A 22,709-nucleotide genomic window follows, 5' to 3' on the forward strand; every position below is an offset into this window, starting at 1 on the left:
TGAAGTCATATCATGATGTAAAAATTCAAAAATTTAATAAAAATAAATACATATTATATTAGTTTATCGATAGTATAAGTGAACTATAAATTACAAAAATAACATAAAGAATTTTTATATCATAACATCAAAATTAATTAATTAATATAATAACATGATGAACATGAATATAGTGTATACACCAGTGAAGTTATTGACTGGGTAAAAAATGGACACGACGTTATTTGATATCTTTTTGATTTTTAATAAATAATAAATTTAAATAGTCATCAAAGCTTAGCTTGACGCACTTGAGCATCTACATCAAATATCCGTCAAATATCCTAAAACAATATCTTACCCTAAATTTTACACAAAAAACTTTCTACCCTATTTATTCCTTAAATTTAGATTTTATGAACAGTAAAACTTTTCTAAATTTCCCTATAAACTCAGTTTTAGAAAGATGTGAAATTATTTCTTGAATGAAATTAAAAAAAAAATTCCAATGATATTCTTTGAAGCAAACAAGCCTGTATGTAATATTTAGGACAGAAGAGTATCATATGATAAAACCCCCCATTGCATTAAAATCACATTCAATCAAGAATCAAAGTAACTGTAGATATGATAAAATCTATGAACCAAGTATAAAGAACAGAGAAGCACCAAGCAAGAGCAGGTATTGAATTCTTTCAGAAAAAAGAAGACTGATCGTGAAGAACGTTCAACCGAGCAAGTATTGTGGCAGCTAAAGATCTCAAGCTGCTGTTTCCTCTCTGAGTCAAATCCACCAAATACCTCTGAGTTAGTTGTCCATACTTCTGTTTATATTCCAGAATTCGAAATATCCTCTCCAAAGAGCTCAATATCTTCTCCTGTAAGCTGGTACATGGGCTTGGGTGACTGATTAGTTTAATCATCTCTGCAATTGCATTTGCTTCTTCCAGTACCTTGCAACCATTTTGCAAACGTTCCCCGTCTATCAAAGTTAAAAGAGCATCTAAAGCTGCCTCGCAGGCTTCCAGATTCGGTTCCCCCCTCAGAACCTGAACAAGAGGCTTTACTGCACCTGCTTCCAATAGGCAAAACGAGGATACAACTGTACAAATACCTCGGTGAACTGGGCAGGATTCGGGTAAAGCCGAAAAGCACCATAAAACTGGACGCCTAGAGATTTGTCGACTCAGCTCAGGGGAACTCAGAGAGAGCTGGGTCAAAGAAATTCCTACGTTCCTTCTTGTTAAACTGCTTCCCGTCTCAAGCAGCGGTAGTAGATTCTCTATGATGCCTACTTCCGCTACTTTTTTTTGCAATTCCACGCTTGTCCTAACTGTTAAACGGCATATGGCTCCTACTACGCTCTCTGTGAACTGATTTCTTTTACTTCTAATATTCTCACTGTTGAAAAGAGAAGTAAGACTACTCGTGAGATTGTGGGATTCCAAAAGCCACTTGGAGATTTGTGCAGATTCGGGAAGGTTAGCAATTGTACCCAATGTTGAGGAAATTTCTTCTTCGTTTTCGGAATTCCTGATGATCATGAGTAAGGCTTCGACTGAAGATTGTGTTATGTGTTCCAAGATTTTGGCCTCATCATCATCTTCTGTTAAGCAGCATAATAGCTTGACTGCATTTGCACGTAAAGTGGAATCATCAACCTCACACAATCTCAACAACACCGGCATGGCTGAGTACTGTGAAAGGCAACCAACCAAGCCATAAATTTGGAGGCGAATTTTCAATACAAGCATATTTAATAATCATCTAAATAAGATGACTAGTCAACTACACAGACAAGATTTTGTTTTACCTGTCTCAATTTTGACTTGATAATAACAGCAATGGGTGAAAGGCACATGACATGAAATATCCGGATAATGTTTTGCTTCACACCAGGTCCTGTAAAATTAATCAGCGAATATAATTCAAGAATATCCTCCTCAGATTCCAACAACGGAACTGGAACTGCAGCAGAATCTTCAGGTATACTCGATAGAGCAAGATTTACAATAACTGCAGACACAAGCTCGCGCAATCTTTGTGACGATGTTTGGTGATGGAGAATGTCCAACAATGGTCTGACGGCATGCTTCTTTATCACCTCTTGCCCATTCTTTTTTAAGGATGACAGATTCAGAAGAGCTCCAACAGCAACTATTTTCATCTCAACATCATCATGGGAGACCAAGACAAGAAGTAAATCCAATACACCATCTTCTACTAGAGATGATTTGTTATGATTCGTCAACTCCATCTCCCACAAAGTTTTTGCCATTGCCATCTGGACATGATCTGGCCCTGTCAACAAAAATAATCATGGGATGGTTTTGTATCAAGAACTAACATGTATATAATAGGAAACATACAAACATACTGGATAACTGATAGTTAAAAACAAGTTTTCAAGATATGTACCGGCCGAGAGACGTTGCAGAAGATATTTAAAATAGTTATTATTAGCCATGAGAACGACATTGTCATCCGAGAATGCAAGATTATCCAAAACATTCTTTGCATCTGTGGCGGCTTGATGGTCGTCACTGGTTAACATAGTTACAAGAAGAAGTATGCACCCTTGAACATTACCAATGTGGTCACGCACTGATTCACATTTTGACAGTTCCAGCAGTAACGCCACGGCCAATTTCCTTTCCTCAATTTGCCTTCCAAGAAACTGAACAATGTATTTAATTGCATTCTCAACTCTAGCAATTATGTCCTGCAAAATATATTATATCAGGAAAAATTGCACAAAGCAAGATATGAAAAACTTAATATGACATAATTGATCATTATATTAGAGATGTGATTAAACGTCTCAGAGTATTAGTGAACATAAATCATTTTAGGAGAAAACATAACTGTGAGTCCGAGTCTAAATTAGTACCTTAGCATCATCATTATACTTTGCCAGCAAACAAAGTATCTGAAGGGTCTGGTTCCTGATACTCCTATCTTTAACATGGAGGAGCTCAATAAGAGTAGGTATGTAATCCTCCAATATCAACCATTCTCGGTGTATTTCCCTTTGCTGACACAGATCCAGCAATTGTTTCAGACAAACTAGAACTTCCTCCTGCCCTCCTGATGATAGTCTTGATTTAAGAGAAGCAAGAATAATCATGGTATTTCTCTCCTGCCATTCTTCAATAGATTGCCTCAGGGTTCTGTTTGGCCTAAGCATTGAAGAATCCAATGGAGTCAAGGTCAGAGGACACGTGGGGTTATCTGCTAACCACTTATCTATGGAGCTCCTCTCAAAAGTATACCCCAAAGGAGTTTCCACAGGATCAACCATAGCTTCTTTAGTGATTGGGCAAATGAACGTCGTTAGAGGTTCGAGCGGCTGCATACCTAAAGATTTTCTCTTGATTAAGTGTTTCTTTTCTCTATCTTCTAACGACAAAGCTATATCTGCCCTTTCTAGCAAAGCTATAATCTGATCCATCTGTATGGCTTCGGCCTCATTTTTTCGCAACCTTACATTTTCTATTTCATTCTTGAATTGCTCGAACTCCCTTTTTAATGCTGCACGATCAGTCGAAACTCCAACAGCCTTTGCAATAGAGACCAACAAGTTATTAGCAAAAGTACGATCGACATTCCTTTGGTGTATTCCAAATTCTATTTTTTCTAAAATTTCTTCTCCAGCAATGGCAGCCTTAAATTCGGCATTCTTCATTTTATTAACCAGCTGGTTTATGTCGTCTCTAGTACTCAAGGATATGTCTAGAGAAGTAAGAGATAAGCAACTCATTGCATGGCTAATCTCTTTCGTAATATCCCCTATACACTTAACAATAGACCTAGAATTTACAAAGAGATAAAACCGGTTTCTGTCGCTACAATCCTGGATCAGTTGCTTTGCCAGCTTCGTTTGATGGTTTAGAATCTCCACAAAATTTCTCAAGCTATCAGAATCACACAAATCCTTCCTGTGCAACTCACTCAATAGAGGAACAATCTTTTGCAAATACTCTGATAGTTGGGCAAAACTCTTCTTTTCAATGATCACATTTTTAGAGGATATCACTAACTCAACGATGGCTTCTATTACCTGAGAAAGGACTTCCATTACAGTACCAATTGGCAAGCCAGTTACCGCATCAATGACCATTATTCAAGAACTAAAGAATTCACAGGGAGTTTCGGTCTAATCTTGTTTGAGGAAATTCACTCAACATATATAACTCATTGTCTCCAGGAAAAAAATGGGCCCAAATCTCTCTTTGCATTGCCTCAAATTCCTACATTCAAGAATACCCATAACAATAACTTTACATAAACTTCCTTCTTTAATTCATAAAAACAGCAACAATAAAGATAGAGTGATCGGAGAAATGAAACAGGCGAACACTAAATTCAAGCACGGTCTAAACTTGTTTCTTATTGAAGGCAACAATTTTGCAGAAACTAAATTCAGAAGAAAATCTCATGATAAAGTTCTCCATAATGTAAACAGAAGAAACAATTCAGAAAACCTGAGTCCCATTATGGACTTTACTTCAAAGCTTTCCCAAATATTCTCCATCAAACAGATTATTTACCCCATAAAATTAAGAGACTCGACTAATTATCCCACGCAAAAGTGCCAATAAACCAATAATAAACACTAATCACAACAAGAAGACAAACTGAACTTTCTTACATCTTTTCTCCATAGCAAATATAGCCATAATAGTCAGCGTCAATTCATTAAATCTCAAGTTTTGTAAACAAGAAAGCTGACCTGAAGACATTAGTTCTCCCCTGAGAAAGCTGTCAACCGAAAATGATCAACAGCAGCAGTAGCAAGAAGACCGGGAACAGGAAGACCATATACAAGAAGTCAAGAAGACCATAAATAATGCATCGACAAGATTTTGCTAAGAACTTTAGATTCATTAAAAAGAAAGAAATCCAGTTGGATCAATTAGCATGCAAAGCAGCCCATCATAGCAGGGTACAAAAAAAAGTTCGGAAGCAAGAAACTGGACTAGGTAGAAGGACTACGCCGGGATTGAATTTTCTTTAGGAGTTGGACTTCATTTATTTGTGTGGTACTCGTGAAATTCTTTGCGATACTGCGTAGTTTCTCGATTGTATTAAAAGAAGAAATTAATAGCTTTAGTAAATTGATAAAATAAAATATTTGTATATAATTTAGTTCTTCTATTTACATCACAATATTCAAATATTTATATATCACCTTGCCTTAAAATATAAATTTATCACGAGTTTTTCTTTTTCTTGAAATTTAAATTTTCGTAATTAAATGTTTTTATAGCATCAACAAGATTTGTCCTTGTGTTATTTATATTTTGAGTTTTTTTCTCTCGGGTTTCACGCAAGTAAAAAACTACATGTGAAATAGTTTTGTTATATTGTCTATTTATCATATCCACCAATGAGATGACTCTCACATATTGGATATATATGTTTCATTACTTCCGATAAGTGAGTTTCACCACAAAAATTAACACGATTGATGAGGGACGTAACAAAACTAAGATAGTCAATATTTTAAAATAATATTATTATCAGTTATGCTTGGTGCTTTTTATTTCATTCTTTTATTTACCAAAAATATCAATGATTGCTTCTTCTTTTTTGTATTTGATCTCTTCTTTTTTTAATTACTTAAATTTATCTGGCAATTTTATAGTACAGTGTGTTAACAAATCGATTTCATATTTAACTAATAGTAATAAAATACACACAAATTCATTTAACTTATACTTGTTTGATTGTAAATTCAATTTTCAAAACCAATTAATTAATATATATTTTTATATTATTAGAATTTGCAAATCCCAAAAGTTATTAATTTATAGATGTTATATATCATTATACCACTTGCTTACTCTTTTCAATAAATAAATTAATGAAAATAGAGCACAATAAACATTAAACAATGTAGATGCAATATTAATAAATGTTTAAATTTTAAATAAGTTTTTACAAATATTCCATAATTTTTTTTAATTATAATTCCCAGTTCCAACTATAAATGCAACCGATTTTTTAATCTTACATTCAAAGATCAATTATTATTATTCTTATTATTATTATTATCATAAATACACGCATCTACATAAATTTGATTTGGACTTCTGTTGTCGCAATTCAACTTCCCCCCACTGGGCGGGTCTTCCAAGGAATTGGAATATATTAGTGAAGAGAAGACGGTCTGAATCTTTATATGTGAGACGGGTCAATCTTACTGATATTCATAATAAAAAATAATATTTTTCAGCATAAAAAGTAATACTTTTTCATGGATGACCCAAATAAGAGATCTGTCTCACAAAATATGACATGTGAGACCGTCTCACACAAGTTTTTGTCTTAGCTGCGAGGATCTTAGTTTTGTTTCCACCATTTTAATGTGTTTATCGTGTATATTAAATATCAATTATTAGATTGATTACTTTATATACATATACATATATAAAATACACTTTTCGGGAATTATAGTATTTGCTAGATAATAAAATTTATTTAAAAGATAATTGATGTAGTCAAATAAAATAATTACTTGAATTAAAAAAAATCAAGGAAAATATAAGAACGTCGAATCAAGGTGTGTCGATGACGCACCTGTGATACTAAAAAAAAGATACCGGGTCGTCACATGCATTATGAACAGAACGTCAAAAACATCGGAGATTATCTAACGAAAATCCTCTTATGACCTCAAGTCAACTTTACTCAAAATAAGGGAAAATATGGAACTTGTTGAGAGTAAATGAGAACTTAATTGGGAAATGAGAAACTAACTCTATTTATAGACTCTTGGAGGGCTTTTGCGGGTTTGGGTTATTGGGCCTAATAGTTAATGTGTTCTTTTTTGGGTTACTTTTTTGGGGTTATTTAATAATAATCTATACAATATATTAAGTTTGACCCTAATAGAGACAAAATAAAACACCAAATTTCCTTTCCAACTTTGTCTTATTGTTAAATCAATATTACAATTTTGTTTTTCAACAAGCACTTTTTTTATTTATTTTTTTAAATTTCATCAATTCAAATATCACTTTAGTCTCTCAATAATTATAAAAAAAACTGTGCAGTGCGTGTGTACATAGTAACTAGTATATATAATAAATGAGCTTGTTATATGCTATATATATGAGTGATGTTATCATCTAAAATATATATGATAAGTGTGGCAAATGATGAATCACAGTCAAATGTATGAGTGGACATGATTTATCCATTCAACATACGTATCATGTTATGTAGATAAAATCACTACTTACATGAATAGCATAAACAAAACTAAGCAAGCTTCCTGGAAATATATATGGTTACCGTCTATTTGTTAATATTCAGAGTCCGAAAACCAAATACTCATACAAGTTTTATTTAGATATCTTAATTCAATTTATACTCTTCGTCTCAAATAATATAGTCTTATTCGCTTTTTCATATATTTATATAAACAATTTTCATATTTTATCTTTATTTTATGAGTGTTTAATTGCATATAAAAAGTTGTTGGAAGGCGTCAATACATTTAAGTAAAAATATATATAAAAAAATGCCACTAAACATAAACATTTGCATGTATATTTGGAGAAAAAAGGAAATGTGAAGTATATATATATTTGAGACAGTGTAGTATTATATAATAGTTAGAAGGCAATGTTGCTCAGATTTTAATTTATTCATACATTTTATTTCTAAATAATGTGACTCTAATGAACGTGCAAAATGTTTTTGAAATATAATATTTGAAAATAACCTCATGAAATCTTGTAACATTTTTTGAAAGACTTGATAATCTCACGAATTTATATTTGTGAGATGGATCGATGTGATCCATATCATTAGAGAAAAATAAAAGTATTATGTTTTTCATAAATTTTGTAAGGTCAGAGACTCATTAGATAATTTCATAAGAGTTTTTGTGTTATCGACTCCAAAAAAACGTGTTAAATTCAAATTATATTTTTTAATATATATTCATTGAACTTCTCTTCAAAATAATCTCAAGAATTTTTCTAATGTCCTTTTCAATCATTATTCTATTTTTAGGGCGCGTCGAAAAGTACCTAGTCTGAACGATTACCGAATCTTCATCCGACCGGATTTGTTTGTGTGACCACTCAATTAAGGTAAATAAATATAATTAAATAAATGCTGTATGGAAATATTAAACGGTTTGGTGTCGGGTAAGAGCGAACAGCTGGCTAAACGATTGCCAATGACTTTCGACCTTCGATTTCTTTGATTATGTCCACGTAATAATGATAATGATAATACCAAGCGACAATGGAAAAACATCCTTCTAAAATGAACAGCTGACATTTAATAATGATGAAAAAAATTTGTGTTAAACGATCTAATGGATCGTATTTTGTGAGACAGATCTCTTATTTGGATCATCCATAAAAAATATTGTTTTTTATGCTAAGAGTATCTCTTATTTGGGTCATCTATGAAAAAATATTACGTTTTATGCTAAGAGTATTACTTTTTATTGTGAATATCGGTAAGATTGATTCATTTCACATATAAAGATTCGTGAGACCGTCTCACAAGAGACTTTACTCAATAATGATAATCAGTTTGGATAAGTATGGTAATATGTTTTTATAAAATATATTAAAATTAATTTTAATAATAAATATGTGTTTGCACAGAGGAACGCAGAGGGATATACATTGTGACTTGGCCCCCAAATTTTTTTAAAAAACTTTTATTAATATACAAATTTTTTGTCCATTATATGTATATATATAAGTGTCTATTGTGAAAATGTTTCATAGATCTATTTTCGTGATATGAGTCAACTTGATATATATTTAAAGTGAAAAATAATATTTTTAATATAAAAAGTTATATTTTTCATTAATAAATTTGGTTTTGTATTACAAAATTGACCCGTGACTCAGTAAGAATTTTTGTGATTACTAAATTACTCAAGTCAACTTAGCAATTAGAGATGTATCTTAGATGGTAAGACGTCATCTCTTCATAGTAGAATTGCTTGTTCGATTCTTAGTCAGCTCTCATTTTTATTTTCAAGTTTGTTTTTAAAATTTTATTTATTTGTCTTTGTTGGGTCAATGATTAATAATTATTTTGGAAATTAACGCACATATTACAAGTAAGAAGAGCAAAATCGACGAGCCCCACTGAAAATTGGTAGCTCCAACAACGTCGTACGCTGCCGTCACTTAATATGCTACCCCCAAACCTAAAATCCTGGATCCGTGTCTCAACAAATTTGGACAACTATTCTCCAAAAAAGTTATTAGAGTTTAAAACATTTTTGAACAATAAAAAACGATTTTATAGTTAAAAATAATTAAAAATATGTTTTAATAATTATTCTATAAAAAATATTTTAATCCTCATTTATCTCATATTTTTTTATTTTAAAAACATGAAAAAACATATTTCAATTATTATTTAAAAACTATACTTGAATGACATTTAAAAAAAAATATATTTCAAAAATGTTTTACAAAATTTTAACGAAACAAATATTTTAAATTTTTTTTACTTATAAAACACTATAAAAAATTTTAACATAATTGGCCAAAAAGAACCTTAATTTTTAAAATCTGTATAAAAACCTATAAGGAAAATTACAAATTTCTGATCTTGTATATTTATTTGTTTGTTTATAATTTTCGTCATCTGTTATCAAATTTCAGTTTTAATATCATCTTTGTTTGAAAATACGACACCAATGCACATAAACCAAAGCTAAGAGATCACCAACTCAAATCACTCTATACACGAAACAAGTGGAATGTTTTATAGACCAAAACAAGTCTCTCGTAATGTAGCAGTGTAACAATGGCATGAAAATCAGATCATGATAGATGGAATGTATACCATTTTGGCGGAAGGGTAAGATGTTCTTTACTTTAACTAAAATCGCAATATTTATATCAAGAAATCTATCAACATCCTACTGTAAAGGTTAAGTTGTCGACTGCAAAATTATAACCACTAAATATGTCATCAAACCATCGTCGGACATATCCCACCTTATTAATATGAGAGCAATCTACTCAATCACTAACCTTGTCATCAAATCCCTGATTCAAGTCTTGCCTGCTTTTTCCTCTCTTCATTTTCGCCTTCACACGGGATTTTGTTACGAGGGTCTGCACTGTGTTTGCGAAATTCCCAGCAGCCATGATTATGAGAAGAATCCCACTGGTAATTACCTGATATAGACGGACTATTTTAGTACCTTAGTAGGCAAAATTGATCACATACATTCAAGTAGCAATAAATCAATAATTCATAATAGTTCTTATTTCCCTTTTTTTTATAACAAAATAAAATGAATAAGCAAGCAGCAAATTGCAGGTAAAAAATATAACCCTGTAACTTTACCTGCCACTCGGAGGTAAAACCACCAAGTGCAGTTTTAAGCAATAAGACCCCCAGATAGGCCTCAAAACCCTGAAAACAGAACAGAATGTTACTCATTCAGATCAGCTTTTTGGTGGTAGTCACAGCAAAGGATGTTCTCTTCAGAAAACGCACATTTTCCAAAGGAGGAGTTTATTCAAGTACGATATGCAACATTCAAGCTTTTATGATAAACCGAACTTAAATATGGGATACCTGCAAAGTAAAGAGGACAGGAAATAGCAACAATAATTGACCCTCCACCCCAGCAGTTTCTCCCCAAACAACATCCATTCTTCTGGCCTGCACGGTGAAATACCCACCGAAAAATGTACGGCGAAAATGAAAGATCACTAAAATTGATTTAAGGGACGAGTCCAAGTCAATCAGCCTAATTTTTTCATATGATGAATATGTTGCAATAGCTTTGGCACAAATGCAAGTATTAACATTTCGCACGATCAAATTCCTTCCCTGTCAATCCACTGGCAAGTATTTGAAACCCAGCAAACGCACATAATTATTAGACATTATTGTTTAACAAATAACATCATTTAACAAAAATAAGTTCTCAACTTTGTCTTCTAAAATCTCAGTTTTCAACAAATCAAAGTCCAAATAAAACTTATTTAAAATTTACAAAACCATAAATTTGATTGACAACTTGTCAGTCATTGTGACAAAATTTTGAGTCAGTCATTGCAAGAAAAAATTGAGCTTGGAGTGGAGGAAGACATTTAGTAGCTGTGCATTTCTATAGGTGTGCTTCAGTGTGTCTGCATGCATGTGGGGAATAGCAGGGCCGAAGTGCAATACGTGTATACAGTATGAATTTACCTTGCCAAGTGCAATACGTGTGTACAGTCTCTGCCTTTGATATCTGTTCTGAAGAATCATGGAAACTCCTTGCATAATTGCCCATTTCAAAAACAGTTGTACACCTCTCTACAATAGGCATTTTCATTTCAATTATCTTTTATAGCAGAAAAAGGGGAAAAAAGAGAAGAAAACAGCTAATGACACTAAGCCAGGTACACACGTTAATATTGATTATTGAGTTAGTGGATCAGTGCTTGTGTTTTTGTCAGGCAGTGAAATGTTGGCAAATGCATAAATACCTGTTTTTGGGAACAATCAGGTCCTCTCTCTATCTCCCATGTAAGACTTATGAGAGCCATAGCCATAGCATAATAGTGATGTTTAATCCACCTGCACAAGTAAATTCATCACCAATGAAAGTATATAATACTGTGAATATCCAAAACTCACTTACAAAAGTACACAATACTGTGAATGTCCGAGAATCTCAGCCTTGGAAAATAAAATTAAAAAAGATTCTACATAAAGCTGAGACAGCAAACATCCCAGTTGAAAGTTTATCCCAGAAATTTTGGAGAAAGAACGGTCGGATGACCATAAAGTATCTTGTTCGAGCTTATAGAAGAAGTCAAACAACTCAAATAAGACATACTACTAAAAAAAATAAAAAATGATGTACTTTAATTTTTGTTTTAAATTTGATTATCATCACAATTGTCCAGCAATGGCTCCATGGGAAAGACACATACAAATGGAATTCAAGATAATAAAATTTCGTTACCTGGTCTATTTTATAAAGAGCACAGTTATGGTATAAGGAAGGACTATTCCCACTCATACTGAATATCCCACTTTGACCATCAAATGAAACAAAAAAAGAAAACGGTGGCAAATTATCGATCTCCTTTCATTGAAACATATACCCGAGTGCAATAAATTCCTAAACACAGTTGATCAAAACAAAATTTCTACAAGAATGACGAATCCAAACACTTACTCATAAGTCAGACAGATGATTAGTAGTTGGATTTGGGATAAAGCAAATTTTTAAGGAATGCAACCTGATATGTGGTAAGATCTTCAGTTGTCAATGAAGGTCACAGACACAATTTACTAGACGAAAACTGATATCATCATTACAAAATTTATCCGCATACTAACTGATGGTAAAATAATAGTGGTGCACATTTGCTTTCACTGCTAGCTCAAAGGGTACTCCACCATCCATAGTTGATTAGATGTAGACTTTTTCCTTCATTCAGTTACAATCGGTGTTGCATCTAATGTGGATAAATTTACTAATCAGAACTAGAATAATATAATCTCTATACAAAGGAAGAAATGTAGGTGAGCAACAATATTCTTTTTCTGGAAAGTTGTGCTGCTCTTGTAGGAAGCAAAAAATTACATAGATTCGGCTTCCATATTATCATCAAGCCCACTCTTACATCAAAGAATTACATATTTGATTCAACACTGGAACCACATAAAATTCGATATCAAAATCAAAAAACAGAACACTAGAAACAAAGGCTTTATGATTCTAAGGAAAAACTTGAGTTCACAACAAGTATTAACATAGACAGAGATAGGTGGAAAAGAAAGCATTACATGTAAAGGGTCTAAGGGCCAAACATGATTTTGGAACCTATATCAATCAAAATTGAAAATGTATGAACCGTGTCAATTACCACGGGCGTATGCCGCTTCCATTAACTCTCAAAATATTTTCTCTCAATGCCAAACTTGTGTAGAGATACAGCAACCATGCCTGGATGACAGAAATTAAGTAGGCTACATTTAAGCAAACTTCACATCAATGATATGTAAAAGAAAACACACATGATATACCTGGTAAAGTTGAACTGGCAATGCAGGCAAACATCCATCCCAAATCCATGATCTTAACGTCAGCAGCAGTGATGGCAAAAAAAGGAACAAGCACGCTGTTCTATCCTGCCATGAGATACGAGTCATGCTAAAAATAAACCACATAGGTGAGATTGCTTCTCCATCAAATGGCTTAGAAGATTTACAAAGCTCAAGACAATCAACCACCTCAAGCTATATGAATAATTCCCTTAGTGAAATTAACAGAATTAAAACTAATTAACAAAACCAAGGAGGGAAATTATGGTAGCATATGCTCGAACCGTAAGTTGGCTTGAAATATTTTAAGATAAAGCATACTCTGAACTTGTTGTATTCCTCTTTCACTTTCTGTTGCACATCCTTTCTGTTCGCCCGCACATTAATAGGACCAAGAAACATCCTCAAAAAGCTCCCTATATCCACAGAATGACAAATAAATAACATCACAACAGATTTTCATATGTAGAATAAACTCTCTACCAACACAAAATCAATAGAATCCCACCATGAGATTTGGTCGGGAGAAATGCAGCTGCGTCTCCTTCGCTCAGGACATATCTCGCTCTAATCAAATCTTCCTCGAGCTTGAGAAAAATAATGAAAAAATCAGCGGAAAGCATGCGTATACAAATACGATCCATTTGGTGGGTAAAGGCATCAAAGAATAAACTATATTTCCTCAGGCACGGATAAAGCACCCGTCTTGTAAATTCGTATCGTAATTGAGCACCACGAAAATAGAAAATAAAATGGTTCTCCCCTTTTCCACATCGCTGTGAATCAAAGGGAATTTTTTTTTCCCACTAAAAACATATTAATAACAGCATAACATCTGTAACTTTTGGATGCGCAGAGATTGTCAAGTTTTAAGCCGAGCACACACTTTTTCGGCGTGTTTGGAGCTTCGAAGAGAGGAACGCAGGGAACCGATGTGGGAGTCGAGTGACGCAACGCGCTGACGGAGTGCGTCTTCTTCGCGGGAGGTGCGGGATATGAGGGACGCCGCCAAGTCCTGCAACTCCTTGGCTTCTTCTAGCAGCCTGGAAACCTGGCCCTCGACATCTCGATCATCCGGCGATTCTCCCATCGGAATACGGTGCCTGGGAATTTGGGTATTATGGGGAATCGCGAAAATGGATGGATACAGAAGTCAGAAAAATATTAAATTAAATTAAAATCAAGGGGAAGGGATCCACGTACTCAGTCAGATTATGAGCACCACTTCCAAATTTCCAAAGGGCATTTATTTACATAATAATATATATATACACACACACACACACACACACTCTATCTTTCAGACACTGTTAATGTAATTTGCTCGAGAAAGTTCTAATCCACAATTTGAACAATATTCTTATTAATAAAAAATTCACATAATCCACACATCATTATATGTGGATAGAAAGAAGCTTATAATTTTTATTTAAAAATAAGAGTGAGGTCGAACATCCGATGAACAACCGCCACAGCTTGGACTAAAACAAAATTAGGAATTGAAATTCGAATATTCTTTGTGATCGATGGCTTACGACTTACAAAAAGTTTTATATATTAATTAATTTTTATTTTATAGATATATTTAAAATAAATAACTTCACAGACTAGGTAGGTGAATATTTGTTTGGCAGATATTGATATTCGAATTGAAACAGAATAAATTGAGTTTATATTCCAACGTTAAGTCGAATCAATCTCGAGCTTACAATTTTGAACCAACTCTATCGAATTGTAGCTCAAACTCAAATTTATAAAGATAAATAGTATCTCATTCGACTCAATTCATTTTTAGAACTTGTATAAAATGGTGCGAACTTTTTCGCTCATTTCATTTTGATGTCAACATTTATATCTTCATTATATGTTTCTATAGTGATGAAATGATGTTGCAGATATAATTTGAAATATTAAATTTTTATTCTATTTAATAACTTTGTATTTTTAAAAAAACACATGAATAAGAAAATAAGCATAATTAAAACTGACACATGATTAAATAGTTGGTGATTAATGTATGGTCGTTGGTAATTTTTTTAAATAAAATTGATTTATTTCGATATTTCGAATTTTAAGTTTTTATAAAAAAAAATTAAAATATAAACGTGAAATTCATTTCCCGTCGCTCCGAGGGGCGAGCAAACAAAATGTGGAAGGAAGACTCTGCCTTTCTCGCTTCGGCCATGCTCGTAAAAAAATGTGAGACTTGAATGAGGTGAAATTTCTGGAGAATTACTATTATTTCATGAAATTTTTTAAAATAAATTTGCAAATGTATAAGCATATCATGAAATTGAACTAGTACGATGTTTTTACTAAAAAATTATGCTAAGAAAGTGGTAGTTCATTCATTCAGCACTAAACTGTCTTTAAATCATCGTTATTTTCTATTATCAATTGTCAAATCTTGAAATTAAATATCATCCAAATATCTAATCTGACCCTAAATACCTTCCAAAATCGCCCATTCTAATCAAGTTAGACTAGATCAGTTGAAAAAATATACATACAAAATTCAAATTTCACCCACGAATAACCCCTGTTTGCATGAGTAGTCCTGTTGAACTAGCTCGGCCCTCAGGAGTTGCCAGACCGAACCAGAGCAGTTCGTTTCTCTAGTCCAGTCCCTAGTTCCCACTTCCCGTACATGACGAATAAATAAATAAAAACAAGAGAGTTAAATTACACATTATTCACATTTCTTGTCTAAGCAGGACTTTCACATCGCAGAAAAATTTAGCAACATGATTCACATTTCTTGTCTAAGCAGGGACTTTCACATCGTAGAAAAATTTAACAACGTGGAAAAAAGAAAAAAATGTCTTTGAATTTCTGAGTGATACTTTGGCAATAAAAGCATGTACCGGGGCAGTTAGATTCTCCAAATACCTCTAGATGGTTGGTCTTTTCTTATCATGTGTATACATGTTGCAAGTGTTCTTTGGTGCTTTAGATTCAAACTATACATTCGCTACCGCTTTATGTTTCCTGTTCCTCTGTGTAATCCACGAGAATAACAGACTGCTTCAACGCATCATCCTGCAGTGTATAATATAAATAGAAATCCAGGAGTGAGAGATTTTAACTGTTGTCAGTGACGTAAACTCGGATGCGTTAATAGTCATTGCAGCACATGCACTTGAGTAGCTGACTCCAGAAACCAACATCAGCTTTCAGTTCTGTTGACTTTACCGGATCCTTGAATTTTACCTTCTCGCATAGTTCTTCAAATGACACAAGATTCTCAAGCCTGGCAACAAACTCGATCAACAAAGAAGTAAATGTCGCACTTTCATACGTCCTTATCTCACGCTCATTCAAATGCGTATCACCATGAGGGAGAGCCGAGAAGGCCACATTGTCTGCTGTCTTAGAATATCTTCATCAGAATCCCATTGTGACGCAGAGATGTTGAGAGCCACGTTTGGATTCTGCGGATCACAGTTCAGTGAAGGTGGAGGTGCTTTTAGATTGGTCATTGATTCACTAAGTGAATTTATCACAAGTGGTTGCTTGTTTTCATTATCTTCGAGATCTTGTAGTTGTTCAGGATCGGCGAATTTCTTCGGACGGTTCTTGATTTCCCAACTCTCTGCATTAACCAAATGATAAGATTTTTGGTCAATCATCAGTTGCAAATCCTCTGCGGCATCATGAACCTCCTGGAGCAGGTCTCCCGGATTTAGTTTTTCCATCTTCTCTACTTTTTCACCGAGCAATCATAACACTTTAGTTCCTTCAGTCCCAACTCAATGAATTCCGTTCTTAAAAACCTGCCTTAATTCAAGTGATGCCTACAAAAGAGAACATGATCGGTTACGATATGTAAAAAGAAATGGACTCTACTCTTTTTGGAGTTTCAAGTTTCATAGATCAGGGCAGGTTACGATACATAAATCTTTTTAGTGATGAATCATAAATGACGCCCACTAGCGGGTTTTATTATAACTTCTGATGGCAACCAAACAAATGCATAAAGCGCATTCTTTGCTACAAACAGGAATATACTGTTAAGTACCACGGCAACCGCTTGGTTGGACATGATATCTAGCAATGAGAATTTCTACTCACAAGCTTCAGGATGTTAAAGTTGTTGACAAATTGGGTTCAAGAGCCTCAAATCATAGTAAGATACATAAATAGAACCAAGACATATTTGGTTAGATGCATGCAATCATCCTTGATATAAACGTGAGCAAAAAAGAGATTCAGTCCACCCATTAACAGAGTCAGTTGCATGGTTCTCTCATTCTCTATCAGAGGTATTCTACTATTTACCATACTTAATTTCATTGAGGGATTGGAGTGGAGTTTAGGAATCAATCCAACTCTATTTTATGGCTTTCCGTGTTTATACAAAATATCTAGCCCATTTGGGGGACGCATCAGGAATATAAACAAGTCATGCTTCTAAAATTTCACGATTAGCTAGCTGGATTAAAAAACGATCAGGTCCTGCTAAAGCTTCAGCTCATCAATCTCAAAGTAAAGAATCGAAAGCTCAAACACGAGTTGCGAGCTGGCTCACAGATGAGCTTGGGATCAAGTTGAGAACAAGTTCACAAGTTCGTGTCACAAGTTCGACTGGGTGAGTCCTTGACTTAATGACTTGTTAATCAATTTTCAATGTAAAATCAATTTAATGTAATATGGGAAAAAATAAACTTCAATTTAAAAACAGAAAAGAAAACAGATATACACCTTCCAAAGAGCTAGTGACCCCCTTGAAATTTTTTCAATTTATGCAAATCCTCACCAGCCCAACTGGGGTAAATACAAACATTTATGATCAAACAAACACCGGCACCAAGAGCAATAAACAGCAGCCTAGAAACAGCTGTTCAAACAAAATGAGAAGATCCCGATACCAGCACAATGCAAAATGTCAGCAAGAACATCCGGAATCCATATTCATACTGCTTCGTGGCAGGGTGCAACTTCAAATAACTAGCCAATGAGCCTAATACTCAGAAAAAAGCAAAACACCAATCAATTGTGATTCAGACGCTCCGAGAAAATCAAATCATAAAATCGAATTGGATCGACAATGTTAAATCCAAGGAGGGAATCTTATACCAGCAAAGAAAATGTTGACGATGACCATCACTTCTTGGAATTGTCCAGCCATCTTAGATAATTCTGCAATGCCCAGCGAAAGTGCTCCAGCAGCAAAGGTCCCTAATGCACGGTTGAACCCTTTGTTTAGTGTCGCCCCTTCACATGCGTGATACACTCCATCATCAAGAGGTTATCTTTGCTTGCATACCAGATATGAACGCTAAATAAGCTTTTTTATCATTTTTTTGGGCTAAATGTCGGCTAAAGAATAAAAACATACAAGGGAGGGGGACTAGGCCAAGATAATTGAGAATTACACGAGCCACCTAAAAAGTACGAAAACTAAGCTAATAAGGTGTTGTCGTATTGAACATCACAAAAACAACTATACAAGATTATGAGAAGTAAATAAGGTAGCCAATTTTATCCATCTTGCAGAGCTCTCTAACGTGTGTATTAAACTTATATTCAGTCGGAGTTGAACTCATCTGTTCGCAACAACTTCAGTAGCAAAAGGATCGGCAAAGGCATTACCTTCCCCATATTTTATATATATTCAATCACAGATGGCATTCCTTCTTCATAAACCAAACAGTGGGATGTTGTTGGCATAACATTCATTGGGATCAAACTTTTAAATCCATATGCCTCGAAATTAAGTAAGAAACTCTTCACCATAAACAAAGTTAGACTTATTCCATTCAATTTTTCTGCTCCCATTCTATAGATTTTGTTTCCATACACGGCTTAATTTCTGTGCCCTCTGATTGAGAACTCTACCCGCATTCTCCCTCTTTATTGCCACAGGTCCCATTGCTACTTGGCCAACACAGGAAAGAGAATGAACATAGAAAATGCAGCACAAAGAGTTTGATCTGATAATTACGGTAAAATTCTTACATACCAAAACATAATTATTGAATTTTTGTCCACGCCCTTCATACAATTTAAGGAAATTTAGAGCTGATAGACGCTAATCTCAGCTCCTATCTTGTATCAACCACAACTTTCATTATCACGGTTATGATGATAATCAGGCAATCAGCAAATACTGAACGGCTAAATTGTCAAACTACACTCCGGTTCAGTGATTCAAAATCATTTAAATTTAATGTACATAGACAAACTTACCAATGCTAAATTCAAACATGACAACGATGGTGAGGATAGCCCAGATGGAGTATTGGCTGATAGAACTTATGGGTCTTTGAAAAAACATCAGAACCGAAACCAGAGACAAAGCAGAGGCCATCTTAGCTGCAAAAAATCATCCCTTCTTCTTTCAATCATATACAAGAAGCGTCTTGTGTCCATCTAAGCATTATTGCAAATGTTAGACCAGGTGCCTATTTCTAACTTTCCTGAGAACAGCAATCTCAGATTTGAATAAATCTAAATAGAAAGGTTAGTCAGTCATGCAACTCCACTTTACAAACAGTTCCAAATCCGCCCCGTTGAATATAATATGTTCACTGAAGTTGTTGTCACGTTTCTCAGCAGTTGGCCAGAAATAACCAAGTCACCAGCCTCAACTATTTGAAGATCACATGTCCCGTTACTTCCTTGGTTATGAGTCTCGCTAGACCCACCATTAATGCTTGAACTGGTAATAGTATCATGACAGTGTCTTCCTACCTTGAGAGGCAAGGATGATAACCATGGTGTTGGATTGTTTGAGTTTAGTTCAATCAAAATGGAGTTCATAACATTCAGTTCTTCCATGCCCTGTGCATCAAAAGAGAAACAAATATGTGCCACTGTGAAATTGGCGGTACAATATTTACGAAAATGAACTGCAAGATTGTGTTGTTCTGCCTCTCTTGCGACTGAAGCAGTATATCCAATGCATTCTACAAATATTCGGATGGAAACTATTCCCTCCTCACCAATATTCTTTACAGGAGCAGGATCCATTCTTGAAATGGTGGAAACGGCTCGAATCCCTCAAAATTATTTCATGTTCAATGATCCTAGAAATGTAATTAAAAGCTGTGTGACAATCACCGCAGACACGCAAGTTCTTGGTAATCCTAATAGGCACGTCGGGACCTGTTGTAAGAATGCCATAAGCAAGGGCCAATTTTTCGCTATGTTCAAGTAAAAGATCTCTTTTCTCCTCGTCATCTACATCGTGGAGAGCAAAACTAGTATCGGGAACATAGCCCAAGATTTTGATGCGATATATCAGATCATCAAGTAGATTATAAATCTCATTAGTCATTGGATGGGATTTGTCCCCAACAAGAAAGATTGTTGTCCCCTTCTTCCCTTGTACCCAACTGCAGCCAGGTCTCTTCTTGATTCCACAGCGTTTCATCAACAATCGGATTCTGGCAACGTCTTTCCACTGCCTAGCACTGGCATATATGTTGGAGAGCAGTGTATACAAGCCATCATTCTCGAAGTTTAACTCTAACAACTTATTAACTGCATGCTCTGCGAGTTCCACATTCCCATGAACCCTGCAACCACTAAGCAGTGCCACCCAAACTATTGGATTGGGTTCCATCGGCATCTCCTCTATGAGCTTCAAACCTTCATGCAAGCGTCCAGCACGACCCAAAAGATCAACGGCACAAGCATAGTGTCCCACTTCTGGAACCACCTGAAATTCCTCCTCCATCTTATTGAAGTAATTAATTCCCTTCTCCACCATTCCAGAGTGACTACAAGCATATAGCACAACCACGAAAGTGACCCCATCAACAAGTAGACCAGCTTTCCTCATCTCACTGAAGACTTGGAGCGCCTCCTCTCCACGACCATGCATTCCATATCCACTCATTATAGATGTCCAAGAGACTACATTCTTATCAACAATTCCATCAAAAACAGCTCGAGCGGCATCTACATTTCCAGATTTTGCATACATGTCAATAAGGCAATTTAACACAAATAGCATATCCTCTTTGCAACAATTCCTCAGTACATAAGCATGGACTTCTTGACCAAGTTTAAGGGCACCCAGACGTGCACAAGCCACCAATGCACAGGATATAGTGAATGTGTTTGGTATGATGCCACATTTGTCCTTCAACATTTCAGAAAAAAGTTGCAAGGCGTCATTAGCGTCTCCATGTTGTGCACAACCACCAATCATGACTGTCCAAGTAACCACATTTCTATTTTCACAATCAATCAAACTGAATAGTTTGCGTGCTGCTCTGAAGTTCTTGCACTTCGCATGCAAATCTATGATGCTATTGATCACCATCATGTCCCCATGATTCTGACCTTCATATTTTAAAATGTTTTTCAAAACATAACATTGTATTTCCTTTCCCTGCACCAATGCGCCGACTGTAGCACACCCCGATAATATTGACACCAATGTAACTTCATTTGGTTGCGATCCAGAAAATATCATCTCCCTAAACACATTAAGTGCCTCATAGCCAAGTCCTCTCTGTGCATACCCTGAAATCACAGCACTCCATGTCACCACATTCAACTCAATCTCTTTCACCCTCATTCTCTCAAACAATTCCAAAGCGTGACCAAATCTCCCAATCTGAGAGTAGCCTGTAACTAGTGCATTCCAAGACACCACGTCCTTCACCTCCATCCTATCAAATACATTCTTTGCCTGGTCCATTAATCCACACTTTGCATACATATCAACAATTGCGTTCCCCACATACACATCCTCAAACAAACCTCTCCTAATCGAATATCCATGAATTTCGGTTCCACTCCTCCATGCTTTAACAGAAACGCAGGCTGGGAGCACAGTCACCAAACTAACTGCATCTGCATTAAAATCACCATCCTTAACCATATCTCTCAACATCAGCAAAGCACTTGTACACTCCCCAATCTGAACGTAAACACTCATAATCGAATTCCAGGAGATCACATCACACACCCCTCTCTCAAGCATTTCATCAAACAGCAGCTGCGCCTCGTCACTTGCCCCACAACGCCCAAACATAGCTACGGAAGCATTGCCCACAAACACATTGGAGCAAACATGACCTGTAACAAACGCAAGCGCGTGGACAGCAGACCCAGTAGCCAGCAAAGAAAGTTCCCCACTTGCCTTGAGAATGTAAGGAAACGTGTATCGATCAGGAACCCAATCAAGAATCCGCATTTCACCAAACATGCTGAGGGCATTCCTGTGATCTCCCAAATAAACTTTACTTTTGATGAGGCTGTTCCAAAAGAAGACTTCGGGACGGGAAGGTGAGATATAGCGTAGGACAGTGAGAACATCTGAATGGGCATTGTGGGATAGGTAATTGGAGAGTATTCGGAAGGTGACATCCGGATTTGAGCGGAGAGGGAGACCCCGAATCAGGTGCTGCTGGTGAATTAGCTTCGCTTCAGTTACAGGATCGCGTAGCTGCTGTGTAGATGAAGAGAATCTGAGGCTGTAAATAAGACAGCGGAGCGCGGCGGCGGCGTAACGTTTGGGCTTCGGCGGGAATGATGAGGAAAACAGCATTTGACAAATTACCATAGCTTACTCTGGTGGCAGCGCTGCATGGGCTTTTTATACTTGACAAACGCAAGACTTACTGTTGGCTCTGTCAGCTCTGATTTAATTTCTCCGGAAGAAGATATATTTTTTAAAAAAATACATTAGGAAATAGAAATATATAATCTTTTTTAAAAAA

At 35.2% G+C, this 22,709-nt stretch overlaps 4 protein-coding genes and 1 pseudogene across 5 annotated transcripts; all 5 read right to left on the bottom strand.

Annotated features, from left to right (window-relative positions):
* Positions 1–502: 502 nt before the first annotated feature.
* On the bottom strand, positions 503–5,036 carry LOC140989999 (U-box domain-containing protein 44-like). Of its 2 annotated transcripts, none has more exons than XM_073459590.1 (5): positions 4,712–5,036; positions 2,870–4,229; positions 2,398–2,701; positions 1,793–2,280; positions 503–1,676 (listed from the first exon to the last, which is right to left on the bottom strand). In XM_073459590.1, the coding sequence occupies exons 2-5, from the start codon at positions 4,097–4,099 to the stop codon at positions 675–677; spliced, it is 3,024 nt and encodes a 1,007-aa protein (XP_073315691.1). In that variant the 5' UTR covers positions 4,100–4,229; positions 4,712–5,036; the 3' UTR covers positions 503–674. The 2 variants fall into 2 exon arrangements, with proteins under 2 accessions (XP_073315691.1, XP_073315692.1); XM_073459591.1 differs by having other exon boundaries at positions 4,631–5,036.
* Positions 5,037–9,778: 4,742 nt separating this feature from the next.
* On the bottom strand, positions 9,779–14,262 carry LOC140990118 (uncharacterized). Its single transcript, XM_073459701.1, has 10 exons — positions 13,919–14,262; positions 13,541–13,619; positions 13,354–13,448; positions 13,015–13,119; positions 12,855–12,934; positions 11,463–11,553; positions 11,182–11,289; positions 10,561–10,647; positions 10,327–10,395; positions 9,779–10,154 (listed from the first exon to the last, which is right to left on the bottom strand). Exons 1-10 carry the CDS (start codon positions 14,120–14,122, stop codon positions 9,996–9,998), a joined length of 1,077 nt encoding a protein of 358 aa, XP_073315802.1. The 5' UTR covers positions 14,123–14,262; the 3' UTR covers positions 9,779–9,995.
* A 1,884-nt stretch (positions 14,263–16,146) lies between these two features.
* LOC140990111 (aluminum-activated malate transporter 6-like) lies at positions 16,147–17,074 on the bottom strand (annotated as a pseudogene).
* LOC140989723 (aluminum-activated malate transporter 4-like) lies at positions 16,721–19,367 on the bottom strand. Its single transcript, XM_073459079.1, has 4 exons — positions 19,222–19,367; positions 18,109–18,246; positions 17,734–17,992; positions 16,721–16,826 (listed from the first exon to the last, which is right to left on the bottom strand). The coding sequence occupies exons 1-3, from the start codon at positions 19,340–19,342 to the stop codon at positions 17,874–17,876; spliced, it is 378 nt and encodes a 125-aa protein (XP_073315180.1). The 5' UTR covers positions 19,343–19,367; the 3' UTR covers positions 16,721–16,826; positions 17,734–17,873.
* On the bottom strand, positions 18,393–22,634 carry LOC140989722 (pentatricopeptide repeat-containing protein At5g16860). Its single transcript, XM_073459078.1, has one exon. It carries the CDS (start codon positions 22,550–22,552, stop codon positions 19,973–19,975), a length of 2,580 nt encoding a protein of 859 aa, XP_073315179.1. The 5' UTR covers positions 22,553–22,634; the 3' UTR covers positions 18,393–19,972.
* Between the last annotated feature and the right edge of the window lie 75 nt (positions 22,635–22,709).

Source organism: Primulina huaijiensis, chromosome 12, assembly GCF_012295235.1.
Source record: "Primulina huaijiensis isolate GDHJ02 chromosome 12, ASM1229523v2, whole genome shotgun sequence".
In the NCBI taxonomy this organism is placed as follows: domain Eukaryota; kingdom Viridiplantae; phylum Streptophyta; class Magnoliopsida; order Lamiales; family Gesneriaceae; genus Primulina; species Primulina huaijiensis.